The sequence below is a fragment of the Leptonotus elevatus genome, chromosome 15 (genome assembly GCF_054856555.1).
Source record: "Leptonotus elevatus isolate MCC_2025b chromosome 15, RoL_Lele_1.0, whole genome shotgun sequence".
In the NCBI taxonomy this organism is placed as follows: Eukaryota; Metazoa; Chordata; class Actinopteri; order Syngnathiformes; family Syngnathidae; genus Leptonotus; species Leptonotus elevatus.
Window position 1 is genome coordinate 19,220,730 of NC_141253.1, and position 25,702 is coordinate 19,246,431.

At 38.9% G+C, this 25,702-nt stretch overlaps 1 protein-coding gene across 3 annotated transcripts in view; it reads left to right on the forward strand.

Annotated features, from left to right (window-relative positions):
• LOC147162336 (uncharacterized) overlaps window positions 1-25,702 on the forward strand; it is a 91,820-nt gene that overhangs the window by 47,066 nt on the left and 19,052 nt on the right. For 2 of the 3 annotated variants that reach the window (XM_086096700.1, XM_086096701.1), the window contains exons 1-7: window positions 14,148-14,253; window positions 15,357-15,432; window positions 17,244-17,497; window positions 22,852-22,938; window positions 23,406-23,659; window positions 23,790-23,954; window positions 24,828-24,967. The exons of the other annotated variant lie outside the window; for it this stretch is intronic. In XM_086096700.1, coding sequence (XP_085952826.1) covers window positions 22,896-22,938; window positions 23,406-23,659; window positions 23,790-23,954; window positions 24,828-24,863 — 498 coding nt within the window. In that variant the 5' untranslated portion in view covers window positions 14,148-14,253; window positions 15,357-15,432; window positions 17,244-17,497; window positions 22,852-22,895 and the 3' untranslated portion in view covers window positions 24,864-24,967. Of the gene's footprint in view, window positions 1-14,147; window positions 14,254-15,356; window positions 15,433-17,243; window positions 17,498-22,851; window positions 22,939-23,405; window positions 23,660-23,789; window positions 23,955-24,827; window positions 24,968-25,702 lie in introns of those variants that run through there. 3 annotated transcript variants of the gene reach the window in all.

Sequence of the window (25,702 nt, forward strand, 5' to 3'; positions counted from 1 at the left end):
GGACTACGATGCCACCATGAATGGAGTGGATAAAATGGATCAGAACATCTCCTACCAACCCGGTATAGCAACTGAAGGACACGGGGAAGCGAGACGTAACACCACCGTAACGTAACCGTAGCATGATCCTGATATTAGACTTGATGACACACTGCAGTATATACTTGCTATTCCCCGGAAAAAAACGGCCGGCAAGAAAGTGGCGCACACGAAGAGGCAATCTTGTGCAAATGCTGTTGCGTCTCCTTGCACGCAGGAGAGTGTTACAAAAAGAAAAACTGTCGTTGAAACATCCACATATTTGTAAATAGCACCACAGTTGCACACATTTGTAAATAGTTTGCCAAATTGTTGTCAAATTGTTACACTGTTGAATGTAAATAAACGTATTTTGCTATCAAAAAACACTTTTTCATTCTTGGTGGTAGTGTTTTATAGAAGTAAAGCACTATTTAGGTGTTTGTGGCATCATTCATGGACAAAAAGAAGTGTCAAATTCACTAGAATGCATGAAATAATATCGTTTCACTAAAAGCTTGATTTCTCCGTATTTTGGTCCAACACAGGCGAAATTGGGTCAAACTAACCATTTTCTATTGTTGATTACTAAAGAACGGAATAAGGTAGAAACAAACTCTTTTTTTCTGATGAAAGATGAAAGTCCAATCTTGCATTTGGTAGTACGTGTGTTTCCATAGTCCAAACAGAACATTTTCTGTGGACCTTGAAAATCAGTCAAAATGCTTAAATCGGCTGGCACTGGCGGCATCCCTTTTCTGAAAACGTCTGGCAGTCAAAGAGTTAAGAGAGTGCTCAGTATTGTTCATTCGGTAATCTTACCGATTTGACATGTCATCATCATTGCTCTCTCTTTTTTCTTTTGTTTCTTCTCTTTTTCTTTTTTGTATGTGCGTGAGTTCGTGTGTGTATGTGTGTGTGTGTGTGCATATGTGCGCGTGCGAGTGTGTACTCCTTAATTCACCTAAAACCTATTAAAAATCCCATACCGTTCACCTAAACCGAATACTTCAGAATCCAGCTAGAGTCGTGAGGTTGTCAGGAGACCCGAGGAAGGATCAGAGAAAAAGAAAGGAAAGTGAAATCCAGCACCGACCAGACATCACCTACTACCTGCCGGGTTACCAACCAAAATCTTTCACCAACCCCAGAAACATCTAAATTCCAACAAACTAGGGAGACCTCAAGAGACCAAAGGAAAGATTGAGGAAAGGAAGGAAGGATAGATGAAGCAGAGTGAGATCCACAGACATCAGCCTCCACCGTCTCAACGACCAGAGGAAGAAGCAGATTGTATTTGAATTTCGATAGATGCTGGTGTGGTGGATCTGGCATGCATGAAAACCTCCACCAAAGAGGGAAGTCGTCGACCTCGGCCAGGACAGAGCAAGCACAATCTCCCAAGGCCCCCCAGGCCACGGCAGCGCCAAGGCACAACCCCCGGGCCCCGCAGGGGCCACCAGCCGGAGAGCAAACCCAGGAGCGCCCCCCCACCCCAACACGGTCCTTGCCCCAAGCCCTACGCAGCAGAACGGGGCACGGCAGGTCCACCATTTTCTTCTGCTTATCCAAGTTTGGGTCAAGTTTCTTCTTCAGGCTGTCATCAACTTCACATACACGTGTTAATTGTTGTATTAATGTTTTGTCACTGACGATAGTCTTACCGGATGTTTGGTTTGCTGTGCACGAGCCTCTTCTACATCTGCTATAAAGAAATCCCATGAACTTAATAAATGCTGAGAAAATAAACAAATGAGCATGAGGACAACATATTTAAAGTGAGAGTTGGAGATCGCAGCGCCTATAGAAATTCTGTTCATCAAGGTTAATAACAGAAATGCAGTGACAAAGGGCGTCTTGGCGGAGTCCTACTCTCATGAATGGAAATTAAATGAATCCGACTTACTGCCGGCAATGCGGATCAGACCCTGTCACTGGTTGCACAAGGACTGAACATATCAGGGAGTTTGGTATCCCATACTCACAAAGCATCCCCCACAATAAGCTACACCCTGAGGGGAGATGCTTGTACGCCTTCTCCAAGTCCAAAAAACAGACTGGTTGGGTGAACTCCCAGGCACCATTGCCAAGAGTGTTGGTCCACTTTTCCACAGTCAGGATACCACACTGCTCCCCCTGAATATAAGATTTGGCTTCCCAACATACCCTCCTCTCCAGCAGATCTGAATAGAGCTTACCAGGGAGGCTGAATACTTTGATCCTTCTGTAGTCAGAACACACCCTTCCCTTCTTCCCTCCCCGATCTGCCAATCCAGAGGCACCATTCCCAATGTCCATGTGATATTGTACAGACGTGTCAACCAGGACAGCCCCACAACATCCAGAGCCTTTAGGAACTCCAGACGGATTCCATCCACCCTGTTATGGCCTTTCCACTGAGTAGCTTGTTAACCACCTCAGTGATGTAAATCCCAAGGATACTTGAGCCCACCTTCCCACCAGTACCCAGACTCTGCTTCCTCAAGGGAAGGCATGTCAGAAGGCATATAATTAGATATCTGCAGAAATGTGAGGGGTATACTTATTTTTGTGAGATATTGCAACACTACTTTGCAACAACATGACTCATGATGACCCATGACTTCAGATAGTGCCAAAGAGTGAAAGTACAGAGAAGATCTGATCTTGGCATTGTTTGCTGACCTTCATCCTGGTAAGATCCTGTTGCTAAACCCTACTTTAGGTTCTAAAAACTTTGAAATGGGGCTGAACAATTAATAGATAGAATTCAAATTGAGATTGCAGTGCAGTAGGATGGGATTTAACAAATTCTACATAAGGATTGGCTCACAAATTAGTGATGATATTTCTGAACTGAAAAATGATCTATCTTGTTTTGGAGGCATATCTTATCTTTAAAAGTACAAAATGTAGAACATTTGAGAGTCTGATCATTTTTTGCAGCTGCCAACTCTCTTTCTGTGCCAGTTGGCCCCAAGCATTTATTTGAATAGTAGTAAGATGTAAGCGTGCAGTTCAAAACTCAAGTGGGCCAGTTGACCTGACTGAGTCCTTAAGAACTAATTTCTCCAAACATACGGCATACCTGTTTGACCCACTGCAATTTGCATGTTTATGTTAAGGTGCTTTTTTAATACGACCCACCCCCAAATTTTAAGTGTCATGATATGTGTTTTTGAGGACTTTTGCATTGTTTTGATTGATTGATTTATTTAATTAATTATTTTCATGTTAAGTCTGGTTTTCTGTTTCCCTTGTTAATGGTTTGTCTATTCATTAGGTTTTTGCCACCACCTCTTTTCGTCATGTTCTACAGTAGTGATTGTCAAAATGTGGTATGAGTACAATTGGTGGAACGTGTGGTATACAACTATATTCAATAGTATTATATTTAGAATTATATTGTTCCCACAGATATTTTGTGTTAATTTATCGTGCAGCCCATGCTCAGAGGGTGGTCATCTTTTGTTATTGCTTAATAGTTTAGGAAAAAGGGGGGGGGGAAGTATTCTAGAAAGAAGTAATTACTAAGGCCAACCAGCGGAGAGCAGCGTTCGCTAATTTGTGTACATGGCCTAGGGGAAGAGCTTCCATTCTAAAGCGAAGAAGAGCCACACGATGGGACGTTTTGTGAACGCTCTGCATTAAAAGCATCATATTTTGTGTTTTTCAGGTAAGAGAAGAACACCATATATTGATAGATGCTTATGTTTATTGATCGTTTTGTGTTTCATATTGAAGTGAGTATTGTTTAGAATGTTAATGATCCTGAACGTGACTGAGTAGTTAAAATGGATGACAAAGTTACCATGTAATGGCGAGAGAGCATGACGTTCGGTGTTGCTCCTGTTACTATTGATTGTTGCTACCATATTATTATTTTGTTTTTGGTACTTGATAATGATTATTGTGTATGAGAATTGCATTCTAAAGTGAAGAAGAGCCACATGCAATGTGGATAGAGTTGTGTATGGGACGTTTTGTGAACGCTGTGCATTAAAAGCATTATATTTTGTGTTTTTCAGCAACTCAAAATTAAAACCCACAAAAATTAAATGTGTAGCGCCAAACTGCATCCTGCACCCCGCTACATACGCAAAGGAATCACTGACTTAAATACAAATAAAACATCCATCCAGCCATTATCATGAGCAGTAGGCGGGGTACACCCTGAACTGATTGCCAGCCAATCGGAGGGCACACATAGACGAACAACCCAAATAAAACATACAACATTTAAATCATTCATTACAAACAAACATACTAGTGTTGTAGTTCTCGAAATTGTCTTGGTCGCGTACGGGGCGCTTTTTGAAATCTTTCCGCTCTGGAGTCCGGTTTCAAAAGTGATCGGTTTCAAGCTCCGAAACCGAGCTTGAAACCGGGAAAAAGAAAAAAAAGATATTAGTCATTTTGTTCAGTATTTATTTATTTTTTTTCTGTGATATTCTCCAGTCTTGATCTTGTCTCGGTCTCGATACTCTGTGGTCTCGGTTGGTGCGGTCTTGACTACTACACTACTAATAGAAACGTGACAAAATGACAGCCTGTCAAAATGCTGAGCATGGTTAGGTAGGTCACTTCAACCTGAGTAGAACACATGAAAATTGCATGATGGGTTCCAGAGAAATCTAATTTTTTGTGTTAACATTTGCCTTTTTGAATAATCCTTATGTGTATTTAGAAAATATGTCCAAGAAAGCACCTTCATATTACAGTAAAACAGTATAACTTCATTATTTTTCAATATCTATGAAGTGCTCATGCAGGCCAAAATTCGGAGATGTCACGGAGTCAAAATGACTATGATGTTTCAAACAATGACAATTATCCTAAAAACTCGACTTAACTCGCACAAATAGAATATTATTGCTGAGATGAAGAATATAAAATACAATAGGTCATATACTTCAGCAGTAAAATTGTTTTTTTCATGAATTTATTTGTTACGTAGGATTTTAGAAGCGTTTGAAGTGCTCATTCCATGTGTGTGTGTTTTTTTTTATAATGGAAAATTCACATTGTTAATATTAGAGTGAAGCATGTAGCTTAACATACAGTCTGTTTAAACTTTTTTTTTTTTTAAGGGGAAGTCAACCCCCCCCAAAAATTGTTGACAATAATATGGTCTATGCAGCCCCACATGGTATCCTGATTAATATTGTGTTAGTGGAATATAAATTAAGCAGAAAAATCCAGCAGTTTTTATGAATATCAGATGGCGGCCATTTTGCCACTTACTGTCGAGTGAAAATGACATCGCAGCTGCTCAGGTCTCAGGTAAGAACCAATCACAGTTCAGCTTCCAAAAGCAGGTGAGCTGTGATTGGTCGTTATCTGAGCCCTGAGCAATATTGATGTCATCTTCAGTCGACAGCAAGTAGCAAAATGGCCTGAGATGGCTAAAAACGGCTGGATTTTTCTTCATAACTCACATTCCACAAATGTAATATTAATCAGAATGTCATCTTTAGACTAGTAAGGTCACATAACATATTATTGTCAAGAAATGTTTAAGGTTGACTTCCTCTTTAAGCATTATAGTAATTTTTCTGCTTTTGAAGTTCAGTATATTTTTCAAGCAGGCCCACAGTTCAGTTGTATTTAACATTTCAATTTATTCTTTAAGAACTGTTTGTTAAAAAAAAATATATATATTTAGCCCTTTTCAGCAGTTAAATGTTAATATTTTGTCTGTAATTAATTTGATAACTTCATTATTTATCATGTACAATACCTTAATACCTTTAAACATGTTTTGCCATTTGCTGTCCACTGAAAATGACAGTTGCTCAGGTCTCAGACCACGACCAATCACGGCTCACCTGTTCTCTTGGTTTGGTCATGTGACATTTGTTAGCTGAGCCCTGAGCACAAGTGATGTCATTTTCAGTCGACAGTAAGTGGCAAAATGTTATTTTAACGGTATTAATTGTACATGAAAAATAATGACATATTAATCATTTAACCCTCTTGTTATGTCATGGACTCGTGGGTCAACATGCCCCACTTTCAAGTTTAAGAACAAATGTTAGCTTTGCGTTTTGAGATATTTGCAAGCAACATTGAGCATATGCCCGGTGAAACTGACCCAACATTCACATCAACAGACTATAAGAAATGGTTCATTTCAACATATGGTCAATGGAAATGGTTAATAATAGGCTATAACAATGTTGACCCATAGTACAATAATTATTTTATTTGTTTTTTTGGGGTTGTTTTTTTTTTGCAATGAAACATTTCATCGGCGGACAATTAAAATTGTTCACATTTTCAAATAAATGTTAAATGATTATCGGAATGCTTTTGCAACATTGAACATAGCCCGAGTCAAATTCACCCATTTTAACATTGAAAACAAATAAGTAATTATTTGCTACGTAACTTCTCAATTTAGAATGTTTCACTTTGACATATTTTCAATTAAATGTTAAATGTTTATCTGAATGCTTTTGGAACATCAAACATAGCCTGGGTCAAATTGACATTGAGTAGTTTTTCACAATGACATTTTATCAATAGACAATTAAAATGGTTAATTTTGACATATTTGCAATGAAAACTGTTTATGAGCTATAATTCATTATCACGCGCTTTTGAAACGTTAAACATAGTCGGGTCAAACTTACCACTTTCAAAGTTAAAGAACTACAAATATTAGTAGTTCATGATGAAACTTGTTAAAAACGGTTCATTTGAAATATGTGCAATGAAAGCGGTTAATAATGTTTACTGGGATGCACTTTTTATCATTGACTAGAGCCTGGGTCAAATTGACCAGAGAAAATTATTGCTGTTCCTGAAAAACCAACCAAACAGGAGGGTTAAGAATAATTTTATTCGACTTTTACATGAAATACATTTTTAATTGAATCATATTTAAAGATGCCCTGTGGAACTTGTCACGTTTTTACTCGTGACTGCCACCTCTGGCCTAAAGCGTAACTGCAACCCCCGTCCTAAAACTCATTCAAACTCGTGCAAAACGCAATGCACCTTTAAGTATACTTTTTTTCTTTTTTGATGTCCAAGTGTTGGGTTAATGCTTAAACGTTGCATAATAATCATAAATCAACTTTTTTAAGACCAAAACCCTCTTAGGACTCCTACATTAGGTGATACTTGGCGTAAAAAGCCACTGGGTGGTTTTCACACTGGTTCACAGCATGTTCACAGTGAGATCCAGCTATAGTCCGTATTGTGTGTAATTCATATGTACCTGTATACAAAGATTTGACTTCAGTTGCTGTGCATGCATTATGATGTATGGGGAGCACACAGTTATGATTGGCTCTCCGCTGTCAGCATATCTGTTCTTTTTTGCTCTCGTGGAGATACAGTGGGTGGACACAATGCTAACACAAATTCCTGCAACTATGCCTGCATGATTTTGAAAATAACCCAGTGGAAAATATTAGTGGTGTCTTCTCAGAGGGAGGAGCAGCAAATTCGCAAAAAGTGAAGTGGCATCTTATCAGACATCCATTTACAAGATAGTATTGGAGAGTAATTGCAACTGCTCTGCACACATATTGATTATTCCACTTGCGTGCTTGCCATCCTTCCATTCATTTTCCATATCGCTTGTCCTCATTAGCCTGCCCCAGGTGACTTTGGATAAGGTCACCTGTCAATTATAAAGTCACATTGAAACCTTTGAATAACTTAGATTTGTCAGTGAATGTAACATGCATGTTTTTTCTGATGTGGGAGAAAGTCGGATTACCCAGATAAAACTCCACACTGGGAGGGCGGTGCAGAGATTTGAACCCAGAAACCCAGAGGTGTCAGGCAGATGTACACTAGGGCACCTTGCTGCCCTACCACATGGATCACGAAAAATATATATATATATATATTTTTTTTAAAGATGGCAAAAGCTTACCTGAACTAGACTCATAAGTCAACAAGTTAAGTACTTCATGAGTAAGTGAGAATAAAATAGTGCACACCAAACATTTTGGTCAATATATATCTTTTCATGGGATAACAGTGAAGAAATCATGCTTTGCTACACAAAAGCAGGGGCGTGCAGTGACCTTCGGAGGGGCAGGTGCTCAAAGTAAAAGAAGGGGCACATCATAATGTGCCTGGCCTGCACTGTCCACTCACATGGGGTTTGAACTTCGAACCAATGCCATCGAGCCGCTGTGCGTGGGGCAGGGAGCTTAGGGGGGATGAAATATGGATAAAGGGTGTGTATGGAGGTAAATAAAGTGCAAAAGTAACTTGTAAAAAAAAAATAGTACCTGTAGAAAAAAGTATAAATTTGTATCTGTAAAAGTCGTGATTTGTACCTGTAAAAAAAAAAAAAAAGTGTACCTGTAAAAAAATATATAATAATTGTACCTGTAAAAACTAATTTGTACCTGTAAAAGTCATGATTTGTACCTGTACAAAAATTGTTTTTTACCTGTACAAAAAAAGTGTAAATTTGTATCTGTAAAAGTTGTGATTTGTACCTGTAGAAATGACAACTTGTAGTCAAAGAAGTCGCCACAAGGAGTCACAAGTGTTTTTTCTGCTGCTGTCCAGTCACATGAGTTTTGCACCAAATCTCTCGCTACAGATGGTGCAAAACGGATTCGTATTTGTAGAGACCGTGATTTGTACTCGTAAAGAAGGGGGCGGGCTCTGGTGCAATGCAGGGTTGTTTTGACCAATCAAGTGAGAAGGATTTGAGCGGGCTGAAGCGCAACCTCATTGGTTTAGCGAACGACGGTGGCGGAACTCGCGGGAGGGTACAAGCAGGACACATCATCGCCAACCACATACGTATTAAGAAGACTTCAGTCTCTTTTGGTTTTTGGTATTACAAAGTAAGTATTATGTTACTTCATCATTCTTTCAGATATTGTTGTTTAAACGCTGTTCATCCAACCTGTTTTTATGATTAACATCACATATTTAGCTTTTGAAGTGTGTCTTCTGCCCAGATTTAGTCATGACTGTATAACTTCCTCATTTCCTCAGTTGAGCTCTGTTCTGTGGCCAGATGTGTCCTTGAGTGATATCGCGTATCTCTGCACGTCCGGCTTATCAGTTAACCTTGCTGAACTGTTTACTGGAAACTTTGTGGTACCGCCCTTCTGATCGTATAAGAATGTTGTAAGTCCTCTGTAACTTTGCACTTGTGATCTGCTACAGCCATTGTCTGTAACTCATTTGTGCCCGGAATATTCTGCAAATAAAAGCTTTGAAGGAACTGTTCATCGTCTCCAGCCTGTATTCGGATAACCAACATTCTCACTACCCGAAATTAAACGAGGAGGAAAAAGCATCCTCCAACAATTGGTGACCCCAACGTGATTTCGTACTGAGGTGTTGGTCGACAGACAAAACACCGGGCGCCCAACAAATTGACAAGGTAAGAGGACATTTATCCTCCAAATTGATCTTCTGTCTGTTGGCTGAAATCGAGGTAGGAATTACGCCTTGAATTGGTATTCTAAAAAGAGAAATTGTGAATGGATAAACAGTGAAATGCGCAATTGTAATTTTATTTTAGGAGAGGTTGTTTCGTTCTGTCAAGAATCCTAGAAACTAGAATTCCTCAAATAAAATAAGATTATTTTAAGAATATTTTTGAAGACAAGGATCGAGTACTTTTGAAGAAAAAGGAATCGGGTGCTTTTGCGAAAAGCATCAAACACCTTTGGAATAAAGATTCGAGTACCCTGGTAGGATATCGGGTACTTCTGTATAAGAGGATCGAGTGCTTTTGCTAAATTAAGGTTTGAGTACTTTTGTTTGAGTAGTATCGAGTACTTTTATTTGAGTAGTATCGAGTACTTTTGAGATAACAAAGAGGTTTGAACATTTAAAAAATAAAATAAAAATAAAAAGGAGAGAGAGAGAGAGAGGGGAGTCGATTTAAAACAAAATGGAGGGAGAGTTTGATAGGGAAAGTGAATGGTTCGATTTGCGGCAAATACCAAACCATTCTGAACAAGTGTTGCTAAGTGAACAAGTGAAGAATGCATGTGATGTGTGCGTGGGAGGATTGCCTGAAAAGGAACGAGAGAGTGAGAAAGAACAGTTTTAAAAAAAATGGATGAAGAAGTGTTGCGAGAATGGATGGTTTCAGGCTCAGCGACCCCCCCACCTGACGACGACCGGAAAACCACGTCTACTGGTCCAGTTTCAGCTGCCACCTGTTGATGACATCATTCAACAAAGGTTGATTTCACGGTATACGGGCAGAATAACCCCGGTGAATCAGCCTGGGACCAGGTAGTCTAACCCTAAGGTCCTGAAGAAGCCGACTGCGTTTTAGTTCAACTCATCACTGTAAAACGGGCGCAAGACCCTCTTCCCGTCTCACCATGGCATTCCCGCTCAGACTTGCAACAGCCTCTCTCCTGGTTTTGGTGTGTCTCTCCTGGTCGTCCAGCTCACCAACACGACATTTTCGTCGATTCCTTCATGATCCTGCCCCGGCGGACATCTGGAACCCCATGGACAGGGGACATCCCTTAACTATCAACATGTGGTACACATATGCTTACTCCACTGCAAAATCTTTTAATAAATCAAATTGTTATGTATGCTCTTTAATGCCACATACTGCCAAACAACCTTCTTTCCACAGGCCCTTTGTGGTCCGTCTGGTTGAAATTTTTGATCCCTGTTGCTATGGTGTTACTTTTTATCTTGTGTTGCCTCGGATGCGTTATTCCTCTTCTGCGAGCTTCATTGGTGCGAGCTTTTGCTTCTTGTTCTACTGATAAGATGATGATGTCCAATCTTTCCACACAACCCTTGCTTAATGTTGCGCCAGCCGTCTGCGACGATGACGCCGCTGGTACCTTTCTTTAATTTTGTTCATTTCATGTGTCGGACTCTTTCGAGTCCGAAAGGGGGATTGAAGTGTCTTCTGCCCAGATTTAGTCATGACTGTATAACTTCCTCATTTCCTCAGTTGAGCTCTGTTCTGTGGTCAGATGTGTCCTTGAGTGATATCGCGTATCTCTGCACGTCCGGCTTATCAGTTAACCTTGCTGAACTGTTTACTGGAAACTTTGTGGTACCGCCCTTCTGATAGTATAAGAATGTTGTAAGTCCTCTGTAACTTCACACTTGTGATCTGCTACAGCCATTGTCTGTAACTCACTTGTGCCCGGAATATTCTGCAAATAAAAGCTTTGAAGGAACTGTTCATCGTCTCCAGCCTATATTCGGATAACCAACATTCTCATTACCCGAAATTAAACGAACACAAGGAAAAAGCATCCTCCAACACTTTCTAGCTAGCTGGCATTTGATTCCATGCTAAAGCAGTCTAGCCATTATCGTCATTTCTGGCGCAACGGACTTAATTGCATCTCATGCTTTGGAATACTGTGGCTATATGACAACAATGAACATCTAAACTACTTCATAATATGCCAAAAATGGTGCAGTGCGCTGCTCCCCTGTGTTGGTTAAAATTTAAATTTCTTGTATTAGTTAGCTGGCTAACAAACTAATTCACAAAGCTGACTTCGAGTCGGTGTTATGTATGTACATATTTGACCTCCATAGTGTACTTTATCTTGTTTTGCCTTCTAGAAAAATGACCGATCAGAGCAACAGCTCTTCGCTGCAGCCGCAGGTGAGCGGAATATCGCTACTGTCTTGACATTAATGGTGTGTTTTTTTTAAGTGGGTGGTCGACATATAGTTCACCAGCGCTTCCTTGAGCTTCTCGTAGCTTTAACTCAGCATCTGAGTTATTTTCAGGTCTGTTATACATACATTATTCAGCACGCACACCATGGGCCTGGTGCGGTTCTTGTCAAAGTAATAGTTATGCAGTAGTCTAAACGCAAAGTTGTGAGCCTGATGTAGTTTAATTTAGGGGAGTTACCGGTAGCAAGTTTATATGTATAGCACATTTCATACACAAGGAAACTCAATGTGCTTTACACAAAGAAATAAGCATCGACAAACACAGTAGTTAACAGAGCAAGGAAACAAAAGCAGGTTACAAAATGTACTAAAAGAACGTACATTGACAATGTTAAAACATTAGACAGCAAACTTTTAGCGTAAGGACGTTTAAAAATATATATATAATAATAATAAAAGAAAAAATACATGATTTATAACTGTTTAAAAGACCTTAATCAAAGGTATGTAAGTATAAAGTCACATGTCCTCTCATTCTCATGAAATTACTGGTAACTGTGCTTAAGTGCGGAACAGAAGTTTAACGATATCAATAGAATCCAACTTTAAAAAAAAGAAAAACAAATCTTTCTAAAACATTAGGGAAAATCAATGCCATTGGAAAGGGCAATCTGTAGTCCTGCATTGTTTAGGCAGATATTATATATACAATAGTTACATAACAACTAATGGGAGTTTCCATTTTTAATATTAATTTATCAGTTATGATGCCATAGTTTAACTACTGTTACACTCAACAGGACGTGCATTTCGAATAACCCAACCAACCAGTTTTTTTTTTAAACTGGCCTTTTTTTAAATAATTCAGGAAAATTAGTCGTCATCCCTTGATTGTGTCATTTGACAAATACCTCAAGCGTAGGTGGTATCACTTTCTTAGATGTGTTAATCATGAGCCAGTGTAATTAAGTCAGGGTGTGAATTGCCTAGTACGTGGCAATTCGATCTGTATCACGATTCATAGGTCACAATTCTATTCAATACCAATTAATCCTGATACGAATCTTTAAGTTGATTATTGCGTGTGGTTTTTTTTTAACTAAAATTTAGAAAATACTCATCAGTAAACGTGTACGTGTACACTGGAAGATTTGTATGAAAATGTATTTATTTACTAATACTAAACTTCAGGCTTATAACTGTGAGCCACTGTATTTAACAAACAATCTGTTGAAATCTGTTTCATGTTTGAACAGAATTGAAATATAATATTAAGGCTTAATGTTCCATTAATATAACATTCTTCCATGCTTAACGTTTGAACCCTAACCCTAAAGTAAGACGTTTTGTTGAATATTTCCATTAAAAAAATTAGGTTTAAAAATAAATTCGGCCGCATATCGAATCAATTCAAGAATTGTGCTGTACGCTGTAATTTCGTGATATATTGCTGAATCGTTTTTTTAACACCCCTATAATTAAGTCATGTTAGTATCAAACACTTCACAAAAAAGAACAGACATACTTCAACAAAATATGTACTGTATATTAAAACTGAAATATGATATACTATCCAATACGATAAACAATGCAATATTAATTTATGATCATTTACAGTCCAGCTGGTACACGCCTGTTTTCAAACCTCAACATCGAGAAGCTATGTGACTTCCTTAGAGGATCTATCAGCGGACCCGTTACTTAAGCTGACCCATGAAATCTTTTCATTGGTCCATCCTTGTTCCAAGATGTGTCCTTAAAACAATTTACTCCCTCCTTAAAATGGCTGCGTAAGAACATCTTTTGAGTTGCTTCCAAAGATTTGAGGGACAACTTGGAGCTCGTAGTTGTATGTTTCAATTAAGACAATCGAGATGAGCCCTTTTGTGGGATTTGTAGTGCTGTAGTTGGTTGTTTCCCCCTCTTTTTTGGGAATGTCTTGTATTTGATCCATTAAACTATTGTTTAATTAATGTGTCTTTTCATTTATGAGTTGTTCTTCACATGTGACAACACATCCATTTAGTCACTCAAAAATCTCATGTTCCAGCTGTCTCTAATTACTGTATGTAGCCTTCACATATCCACAAGTTCTACACCTGTTGCTCAACCTACATCCCAGCGCACTGTTCAACCAGCAGCTATGAGGCCTACCAGCAGTGTCAAAGCCAGACCAGGCACAGTGCAGCAAGAGATGCAGAGGTAAGTGACCATTACAATGTGATAGCTTGTTTTTGAAAAATGGAAGCCATTATTACATTGGTTAACGATATTACGATTTTAGAATGAGAGTACTCATGTGGTATGTAGCTTTAAAAAAAAACTTTGTAACATTGAATAAAAAAATGCATTAAATATAATATATTTAGAATATTTATTTGTCTTTGAGTCACTGACAGATAATAGATCCTTGACAATTTAACGTTCACTAATTAAAAACTTTTTGTGCTTCATAAATGTTTCCCAGTGTTTGCTTCTTGAGGTCAGAAGCGCAAAAGAAGTTTGGAAAATCCTCTTAATGTTTCTGTGTGTAAGTTGATAGAACTGCAGTTCTGTCTGCTAACTGGACGTCCACGTTAAGCTACGCGACAGCATTGGCATTGCCTACGCATGTTTTCAATCAACACATGAAGAACACAGGTGTGGTTTTCAATTTTCATTTTTAAAAACGTTTTGTAACAAGAGAAAATGTTTTTCGTAAAGAAGCAGAAGAAAAAGCAGCAATCATTCCTGCAGTGGACTCAGGGTGCGTTCAATGAACAGGCACACAGTAGGAAATCACAGTTATGCATAGTAAAAGCTCAGACGACTGACAACAGACACAGGTTGTGACGCATTTTTGACACTTCCCTTAAAAATAAGTGGAGTGTGAATTATTTTGTTCCCAGTTTGTAGTATTTGATGACGCATTCGACTAATTGGGAGCGAAATGGAGAAGAGCAGAGACATGCACGAAACAATCAAGCAATGTTACATTGAGTCATTGGAGTGCCACTGTATTGCCAATATTTAAAACGGATGACATCAAATGCAGTCAAATACAGTACTTCAAGAATATAGCATGCAATTTGAAAGCACATACAGTATAAACATAAATATATACAGTATGTACATAAATTAACATGTATACATCCCAATATTTCAAATTAATAATAAATAAAAATAATTTGAAGTTCTTTTGTCAGTTTTAATTTAGCGTTTCAGTACCGGCATCGAGGTATTTTATGCAGGTTTAGTATCAAAGTAAAAATGTTGGTATCGTGAAAAGACTAAATGGAAACCAGTGTTTTCCCCAGCGTTTTAATAGAGCGGCAAGCCGCCAGGGTTTTCTTGACCCTCCGCCAGGCTAAGCGTCCCTGGAATTAACCGGGTAAAAAAACAAAAAAGAAATTGCTCCACAAAATTATAAATTCGCTCCTTAAAGAAAGAAAGAAAGAAAGAAAGAAAAAAAAGAAATTTGCTCCTCAAATGAAGTCATGATACGCAAAACTGCTCCGCAATTATTGCAAATAAATTAATTAATACTGATCCTCGTGCGCATTGACTCCCTCTGTCAACGGACAATGAATTATAATCACAAGATGTCGGTCGGTCTGTTTGGTTACCCTCCCGATACCGTCATGTGAATTTTCCACCATATCGCAAAACATTTAATTAGTTTTGATTTGCAGCTAACAAAGTTGTATGAAAATGTATACATATAATAATACACAATGTCAGCAGCACTTGCTTACTACTTTCAGATAAGCAGACTGCTCCTAGAAGAATATCCCAGGATGCGAGATTTACAGGGTGGCTGGTTTCTTAAAAAAGCTACAGGTATGGTTCTCCAATGGATACATACTTCAACTTTTATTTGATTAAATTTTGTTTTTTATACCAAGCTCTACATTATCCGACAGTGTGACACTTAAAGGCTGTGGTTGCCAAATAAGGCATTTGGTCCCCTTCATCTGAAGCCTTGTTTACAATATGGTTAGCCAGCTTTTCTCATTGATGTCTAGTGAAACCTGGCAGTGTATAATGAAAATGAACTGCCATTCTCAGATGCCAAAATTAACCACACTAACTAAAGTGTGCATCGGGCAGCAGTACACATGAGTTAATGGGCTTTTGTTAATTTAACTTGTTCAGGTTCAACGCTGCCAGTTGTTGCAAATTAAGATAAGTTGGTTAATCATGACTACATGGACAATTGCATTAACAAATAGGATATATAAAAAGAAAAGCATGTTGCGGATGATGCCTGAATCCATTGGTACAGTCGTGTCAGTAAGATAGCCTGAGCACACACAGGTTGTCATGTGTGTTTGATGTAATGCTACACGATGTCCTGTTTGGTGCGCTAACACACTGCCACGTGTAATGTGTTTACATTAGTCAGTAAACTAATGTTTTTTAATAGCCAAAACAAAGCTACTGTATGCCCGTAGTTTACATCAAAACAAGAACAGCACACATGCTCACAACTTTCTCAGTTTACGAACTCAAATTGACAATTCCGAAGTTCTGGCATCTCTTATATTTCCACAATGCAACACCTTTCGTGACAAGCATACAAAGCAGGCATATTGTTATAGTTATAAAACAACATTTTATTACATTCTCAAAACAAATAATCCTCACAAATTACGACGATCCAAAGTCCAATACTTTTCAACGAGTGGAGAGCTTCATTTCACCGACAATTTCTGCACTCGAGGAAAGTGGAAAATCGGATTTATCCCACTTAGATTGTGTCAGTTCCGACCTCAAAGCGTTCAAGAAAAATGCACAGTAAATACATGATATAATATGTTCACGTGACACAATGTGATTTGGAATGACTGTGTTAACCAGAACAAATAAATTACTGTAATCGGCCATCTTTGCTGTTTACATTTTCCTCTAACGCTTTTAGGCCAGAACTGGGTCACTCCCAGTGGGATAAATCTGACTCCAAACCATATGCAGTATGTGACCGCCATTTTGACGTAGCATCACAATTGTCAATGAAAACACTGAAAGTTACAAAACATGACACAAGGCCTCAGCGGAAACACATAACAATAAAGCACAACCCAATTCATTATAAAAAACTAAGCAACAGTGCTAACAATTATTTTTATCATAATCTTTAAGGATCCCCTCCTTTCAGGGACATACCTCATTTTTTTAATTTTGTTGATCAATTTAATACTTCTAAATTATGCCTACTAATGCCACAAACTGGTTTCCTAGTATTATTGCAACTTTGCGTAGTTGAGTTAATTGTGAGTGTAACATTTTATTTATTAATGTCTGGAATGCTGTTACAAGCTGCAAATTTAACCATCATAGTAATTGTCTTTATTATAAATATGTGCATACACTAACGAATTGAAGCTGTAAGGTAATGATGGTTATTTAACTGCAGCAAGTTGGTGATGCGTTATTATTCTGCGATGAACATGATCCAAGTAGTCAAGTAATCGCTACTACTGTTTGTGATCAGTGGAATTGCAAACTACTGATAGATAGTTTGCGGCATATCAGAAATAATTGTTTTATTTGTGAATATCTGAAAAGGTTATGGTGCTATATTTTGTTTGTTGATGAAAGCCCTTCAAATTTGTTTTGTGTTTCTTTGTTTGTTTTTCTTACTTTTTAAGGAGGCGGTGGACAAAGAAGATTAAATCCTGTGGCTCAAGGTTCACAAGGATAAACTGCCAAATCTCTCAAATCTGCTTCAAACAATGGGAAAAATGTGCTGTACATTGTCCCTCTTCCAGAAGTAATAGATACTACCCCACTGCCGTATGATGCTGCTGAGTTTAACAAAATGCCCAAAAATGGATGCATGACCTGTGGCCAGATGGTTCCATTGCCCCTGATTCAGGTCCACATTGAGTCCTGTAGAGCTCATGTAAGTTGTCTTTACAAATGTTTCCCTAATAGATAAAATCAACTTATTTCATTTCCTCAGCTATGGTAGCATTTTTCCCTTTATCTTTGTAGTCTAAGGGCTATCTTTTCGTACCCAGCTCTAATATAGTGCAAAGCTCAGTCTACTCTGCATATGGTTTGATTTTTGTTGTATTTGACTACTCCTTTACTGGCCAATGATAATGGCTCTCCTCATTATTTCAGTTCAGTGTGAGGCACACAGCCTACATACATACGTACATTCGTGACAGGCTGAATGCTGGCTGATTATGCGTGGCAGGAAGTTCACGTAATTTAAAGGTGCATGTCGCAATTTGGAGTGTTAAAACTTATATTTTTTCACCCACACATGCTTAAAAATTTTTTTAAAGGGCAGGAGGCACTACTGTGGCACAATGGCTGTTGCCCCTATTTTCCTGTTGAGTCAAATAATGATGACGGTTTCGGGACGGAAATGTAAGGTTTCTCCTTGAGCGTGACGTCAGGCGCTTGCACGCTCTCACGCTCCGCAGAAGCGCTGGGAAGGTGGAAGTGTTTGGGGATGGGGGGGTGTTCTACGAGTCCGTGGGAAAAACTAGAGTGTGCGACAGCGAATATAAAAGTGTGTCAAACTAATAATAAATCAAGATTGCAGTGCGACCCTCCGTCTCCCGGTGGCTCCTTTTGTTCGACCATGCAAAGGGAGTCGTCCTCGGAGGTGATTTTGACGCTGGAGGGAAACATCTCCCGTGTCCCCCGACCACGGTCAGAATAGCGATCAGGAAAGGATAACCAGGGCTTAAAGTCTCCGGCACGGTGCTGGATTTCCGGCGTAAGAGCCACTAGCGCAATGACAAATCCAGAGAAGTAAACAAATACATGTGGGGAATATTTGACACGTCTGGCAAAACATCACCAATGCGGAGAGAAGGCCAACTTCAACATAAACCTCCCTAGACCAAGTAATATGTGGAACGCAGTGCCAATGAACGCATTTATTTTGAAGTTTTTCCCGGGTTCTGCCAGTCGCGAAGCAACGGATGACTTGACTCGTCCTGCGGAACGTGTGTCTGCTGCTCTTATTGTATGGAGGTAAATATGGTGCAAAACTAACTTGTAAAAAAAAAAATTGTACCTGTAGAAAAAAGTCTAAATTTGTATCTGTAAAAGTCGTGATTTGTACCTGTAAAAAAAAATTGTACCTGTAAAACATTTTTTTGTATCTGTAAAAAAAATGGTACCTGTAAAAAAAAAAAAAAATTGTATGTGTAATTTTTTTTTGTATCTGTAAAAAAAAACGTACCTGGAAAAGTCATGATTTGTACCTGTACAAAAAAGTGTAAATTTGTATCTGTAAAAGTTGTGATTTGTACCTGTAGAAATGACAACCCAAGTCGCCACTAGGAGTCACAAGTGTTTTTTCTGCTGCTGTCCAGTCACGTGAGTTTTGCACCAAATATCTCGCTACAAATGGGGCAAAACTGATTCGTACTCGTAGAGCACCGTGATTTGTACTCGTAGAAGAAGAGGGCGGACTCTGGAGGATTTGGGCAAGCTAAAGCTCAACCTCATAGGTTGAGCGAACGACAGTGGGTTGAACTCAAATGACGCCACATTTTTATCATTAATATGCACAATTCCGAAATTCCAAACAAGCTATTGATCGTATGTTTACACTGGTAGGCTTCAAATCTTGAAATAAAAATCGTGACTTCAATGTGTTTTCGTGACAATTAACAACATGGGATGAGCTAGCTAGCACCGGATTACAAGCTATGATCGTACAATAAATCTTACCTTCATACTAAAACTTCTTTCTTTCTGCCCACTTTGAGTGCTCTGCATATTAACCAACGTTTAAGCTGTTCCACACGGTGTTTGTTATTGAACCAAGTTGAAATTTTCACGCCTGGGACGTCCTCTTCTTCCAAAATGACACGTAAACTGGTGTGGCTACTCTGTTTGTTTGGAATTTCGGAATTGTGCATATTAATGATAAAAACGTGGCGTCATTTGAGTTCAACCCACTGTCGTTCGCTCAACCAATGAGGTTGAGCTTTAGCCCGCCCTCTTCTTCTACGAGTACAAATCACGGTGCTCTACGAGTACAAATCAGTTTTGCACCATTTGTAGCGAGATATTTGGTGCAAAACTCACGTGACTGGACAGCAGCAGAAAAAACACTTGTGACTCCTAGTGGCGACTTCTTTGACTACAAGTTGTCATTTCTACAGGTACAAATCACAACTTTTACAGATACAAATTTACACTTTTTTGTACAGGTACAATTTTTTTTTTGTACAGGTACAAATCATGACTTTTACAGGTACACTTTTTTTTTTACAGATACAAATCACGACTTTTACAGATACAAATTTTGACTTTTTTCTACAGGTACAAAAAAGTTAGTTTTGCACCATATTTACCTCCATATTATTGCCGGCGTAAACAATTGCAACCAAAGTCAACAAAACAACTTAGTACAGAAATCACGTTCGATCGCCAATTAAGGGCACTAAAAGAAGACTTAATTACGCTGGCATTGTATTGCATGATGCCTGTTGCCAGTGTTTAGGGCGTCTTTAGAGTGCTAATGGCTGCAGCTAGTTTCATGATCGGACTACTTTTCAAAGGCAGTCAAACCGACGTGATTTGCACACTTTGATGCTGACAGTTGCCGTTCCAAGAGATCAGTTTAATAAACCAAGCTCACTCAATTGTGCAGTTGACTGTCAGCAAAATCACAACTGTGGTTCTAACGTCACTTTGTCTCACAGACCTTTTTTTGCACTCACTCACACAAACAAACAAACAAACAAACATGGTCACCCAGGCAGGGAAGCGAACCCACGCCTATCTGCACCGTAAGCAAGTGACAGTTCCACTCCGCCACCTGTAGCCCAACAGACCAAAAATTACTCAACTCGGAACTTCATTTCATACAAAGTGCTGTACATGAAGTAAAAATCAGTTATGGAAGAAAGAGAGGTAAAACAAAAATAACACCAAATAAATCAATAATTATCTTAAGCGGGTAAATGAATAAGTCAATAAAATAACACAAGTAGGTAAGTAAACAAGCAAATAAAATAAATAAATTAATAAGAAAATACAGCAGGCACCATAAAAAATTTAAACAATGATGAGTCTCATGCTGAGTCAAACAAAGAACAAAGATGTGTTTCAAGAGTGGGTAGAGAGGAAAGTGTCCTAATATTTAATGGAAGGTCAATCCATGGGGAGAGATTTCTCTAAAATCTCCCAAACTTTCTAGAGGGGAAAATAATGTGCTGTTAAGCACAATTTAAATTTAAGTAAAACCAAAAAGTTGATTATCTAGAAATGAAAGTTGGTCGATCATTAGTAAGTGGGAATATATTTTGATTCTCTTTATTATTCATAATTGTTCTTTCACCATACGAAAATATTTCTTTTTAATCCAAATACCTGATTATTCAATAGAATTTTCCGTAGGATATTTGAATACCTAAATATTCGATAGCTGCAGCACTAGAAGGGACTGCAACTTGCAGTGCTATAATGTACTATGCATAATATAAATGGATAATGAAAGATGACCTGACGCTTGGGGAGGACTGGCCATCGGGAATTTCATGAGTTTCCCAAATGCCCAGTCCATCCATGGCGACAAATCAAATAGTAATGGCTTGATGCCGGTCGAACAACGAATCGGCACGTTGGACACTGCACCACCGCTCCCTGGAAAAAGTTCAGGCTCAGGATTTTTTTTTAACTTTAAGCCCTGGATAACACCCAGTGGTGTAGTCCAGGGTATACGTGGGTATACTGAGTATACCCACTTCTTTTTCAGTCAGCATTGAGTAAGACAGACACCTATGCTGTTTCCGTGTATAGGGTGTCTCAGTTCTCCGAAGCGCTTTGGAGAACTAAGACACCCTGGCCTACACACTCACACCTATCAACGGTAACGTTCGATTGAGGGGCACAAGGGTGGAAGTGCAATTATTGGGGCGCAACCTATATGTCGCAACAGTAACCGGAAACAGCGTAGGTGTCTGAGTTACAGAAGTTTGAAGTCCGTGGCATCTAGCCCATATCTGCTACTATACGCGGTGGTTGATATAAATCAATTTAAAAAATACCTTCTTTTTTTTTTATTACCTAGTAAAAAAACAACAACATAAAAGTAGCCTAAAATTAACACTTTGTCTAGATTTGTCTGGCCCAAAATTCATATCATGGTATAAACTGCATCCTTTCACGCTAACGGTATATATCACAGTAGAGTTATTTATTTATTTTGTATAAATAATTCGCTTACTGGCTAACATAGTCTTTTGTAGAAGCTCAATGGATTAAATTAACAAAGAAAAAATAAATTTACTTTGGACAACATTTAATGTGCAAATCACCAATCAAAATTAAAAGTCAGCCCTCTCTGGTGCAAAATAGTGCAAACAAAAATATTGCTGATATTTTAAATGCAAACAGTACAATTGGCTTAGAGCAAGTATTCTCTTGAAGAACACGAAGGCAATGCACAAGTGGCCATTGAAAACAGCACAAGTCTCGGTTTTATATAACACACAGAGACTGAATAGTTGCAAATAGTGATGGAAAATGAAGCTTCATCAACCACTTGTGATTATTTTTTTTTTACTCCTTGAGGACAAGCAGTTAAGAAAATGGATTGATGGATGGAGATGGTCCACTTGGTTTAAAGATAATGGCTAGTGAAAATGAAATGTATTACATTTACATTGCAGCTTTAAACCAAGAGCACCATCTATCTATCAAGATGATAAAACTAATTGCTCGTGTTACCTTTGCTAGCAGGCACGACATCGTCAAAATGCACAATGCGATGACGTCATCGACGTCATCAACATGCGCTACAGCGGTAAGACGGTAGAGTCAAAATCTCTACATTCGGTAAAATGTATACCTTATATTCAATATACCTTTTATATCGCCCAGCCCTACTTAGTGGTATGGTGATTGTCGACCAACTCAAGGGCCCGCGCCCCAGGCCCAACGCAGCAGAACGGTTATACAATTATAGCTCTCTTTGTGCAAGAGCCAGGATACAACATTGATTAGTTGCCAGCCAATCCAACAACTATGCACACTCGCAATCATGCATGAATATTTTTATTGTGGGAGTACAATGCTGTAACAACAGCAATCCCACATGAACATATGAAAACATGAAAAATACAAATTAGAAGGCCAAAAAAATCCATGACCTGAAAGATGGATGTGATAACCAGTCGTCCACTGTGTCGTCCATGGCAGAGAATAATGCCAAATTAATGTTGTGTAGTACTACTGCTTGTGAGTTCAATAATTGTGATTCGTTGCTTGTGTTTTTAGGAGATGTGGCCATTGGAGAAGGTGTTAACAGACACTTCTTCAGAATGATAATGCACAAGTTACAACATGGTTTCAAACTTGATTGCGGTAAGTCTTAAAGAATCCTAAAGACACTGGGCCAAATCCACTAAAGGTTGTTTGTTTAAGTTGCAAGGCAAAATAGAACAAAAATGTTAGATAATTGACTCATGATCTTATGAAAAAATTACGTGCACCATCATGGCAGACAGCTTTAGTTACGGTGATTATTTCTTAATCTGCTCACCCCCTCACCTCCATCCCTCCTCCACTACTCATTTTAAATATAATTTAAAATGTGTTTTAACAGGCAGTGATTATATTGCAAATGCAGTTAATCATTCAGCAAATACAAGTTATCTTTCAGCTATACTATGAATAACTAACAACAGACAGCATAGCCATAACACATGACAAATCTGTCAATGTAAAGATGAATACACAATCATAGGCAGAAAATTACAATCATGTGGTTCTTATTATCGTATTGAACATAAAATGGCAAACCCCACTAATTTTTTTATTTATTTTTATAGGGACCGCATGCGGCACTGTGCTGTTTGAAGGCCAACCAGATAATTTAATTCCTGCCACTTCCCAAGTATTTGCGCAGAATGACCTGTTTGTCATTGCAGGAAGAATGATTGGACATTCTTTCCTTCATGGGGGCCCTCGTCTGTTGGGTGTTAGCCCAGCAGTAATTCATGTGTTGCTTGGTAAATCACCACAGACAGCGACAATCATGTTAGAAGATGTGGCAGACATGGACATCAGGGAGACCATACTCCCGGTAAGTACGTAAAGTGCAACGTTATCCATTGGAAAACATTGTCATTCAATGAAAAAATATGGACTATACTTTTACTTTACTTTGTAATGTAATTTATTGTAAATAAATAAGCTGTATTTTCTTTTTAAAGCTGTTTGAGAATCAAGAATCTGCTGGAAAGGAAGAAACAAGTGAAAAAAGAGGACTCAATGAGTGTCAGAGAAGGGCTGTCAATGACCTGGCATTGGCATGGGACATGCCTATATTAATGGCTAATAACTGCACCTGGCTCCTTCACAATCTACTTCAGCATGCAGTAAGTGTGGCTGACTAGCGTTATATGCATCAAAAGTTGTCCTACTTAAGTGTCTCCTATCTAACAGTATTTAATGCTTTGATAAATGTACATTTTACACATTGCCTCTGTATATGAAACTGGATAGCCGATAGGCCAATACTTTTGAAGCTGCCATATTACTCCTCACAAGAAATGTTTCTCGGCATACGATCCTATAGGAGGATCCTTGATGACAAATGTTGGCGCATGCACAGTTGGTTGTGTGGCAGAAAATGATAGCGGGCTCAGCCGCGCTGTATAGATGAGACGTAAAACATTATCACCCATTTCAAGGCAAGGAACAAGTCAGGGTGGCTGTCGATCATGCTTTGGAACACCTGAGTAAGACCGAAAAATAAATATGACTTAGCGTTTTTTTATAGCTACTGCACAAACTCAGTTTGTTAGTTTTTTAAATCCTCTCCAAATAATAAATCTATAGTCACAAGTACTTACCGGTAATAAAGTGAGCCTCATAAACCCTGTCAGCATCAGCTGGAATCCAGGCTTTGAGCATCAAATTATACCCTCCTGATGGCTCGCAGCCATCACAATATGTCACAATAAACAATATGCCACACACGATCCTCATATATATTTACAGTATCGAAATTGGAGAACATTTGATTTATGATGTTTTAAATTTATTAAACATAAACAAGAGGACTTCAGACATTTTACAACTTGCCTTAAATGGCTCGCACGGCGTGTATGGACGATCGGCTGTACAGTAATATATACAGACCAGTGTTTGAATGTGCACAGAATAATAATTGAATTGAATTTACTGCATGTCTAACTTTACTTGGAGTCCCTTCATCCATACCTCACTCACCCCTGTGATACTTTAAGGTATCGGCCGAAATTCCTGCCAACTCAAACAGCTGAAGCAGGGACTGAAAGAAACCCTCATTATGCTGTTATTGGAGTCTCGACCCGATGCAGTGGCATCAGTTTTTCCAACAGAAACAAAGTCTGAGTGCAGTGTGGAGGTATTCAATGAAGCATGTCTTGTAAAACTTTGTCTCTGAGTCGCAGTGTACACAAATTACACAAGACTAGGATTTTAAAATGTCTGTAATTTTCAAAGTTACATTTTTTGCATGGGAATTAACTGGAATTTATGGGAATGCAAATGGAATTCATTAAGTCAAGATTGGCCAGAGAACTTAATTACACTTGGGTTAAATAAATACCTTTGTTGTGTTTTTTTAAAGTTGTGCGAGTTTGAGTGAGCCTGCTCATGGGGATGTTGGGGGGAGGGTTAGGGTTTTCTTTGTACTGTACTATGGATGTTTTACTCACGCAACACTTTGAGTTGCATTGTAATGTATGAAAGGAGCTATATCAAGTTGGATTTGATGTGACAGTCTTGCAAAACAAAACAAAAATTATTTTTTGATTAAGGTTTGTTCAAGGTTGCGAAGATGTTTGCCAGACCCACCATCCATCCATCCATTTACTACCGCTTATCCGGGGTCGGGTCGCGGGGGCAGCAGCTTTAGGAGGGAAGCCCAGACCTCCTCAGCCACTTGAACCAGTTCCTCCGGCGGGATCCCAAGGCGTTCCCAGACCAGCCGAGAGACATAGTCTCTCCAGCATGTCCTGGGTCGTCCCCGGGGCCTCCCCGCCGGTGGGACATGCCCGGAACACCTCTCCAGGGAGATGTCCAGGAGGCTTCCGAACCAGATGCCCGAGCCAACTCAACTGGCTTCTCTCCACGCAGA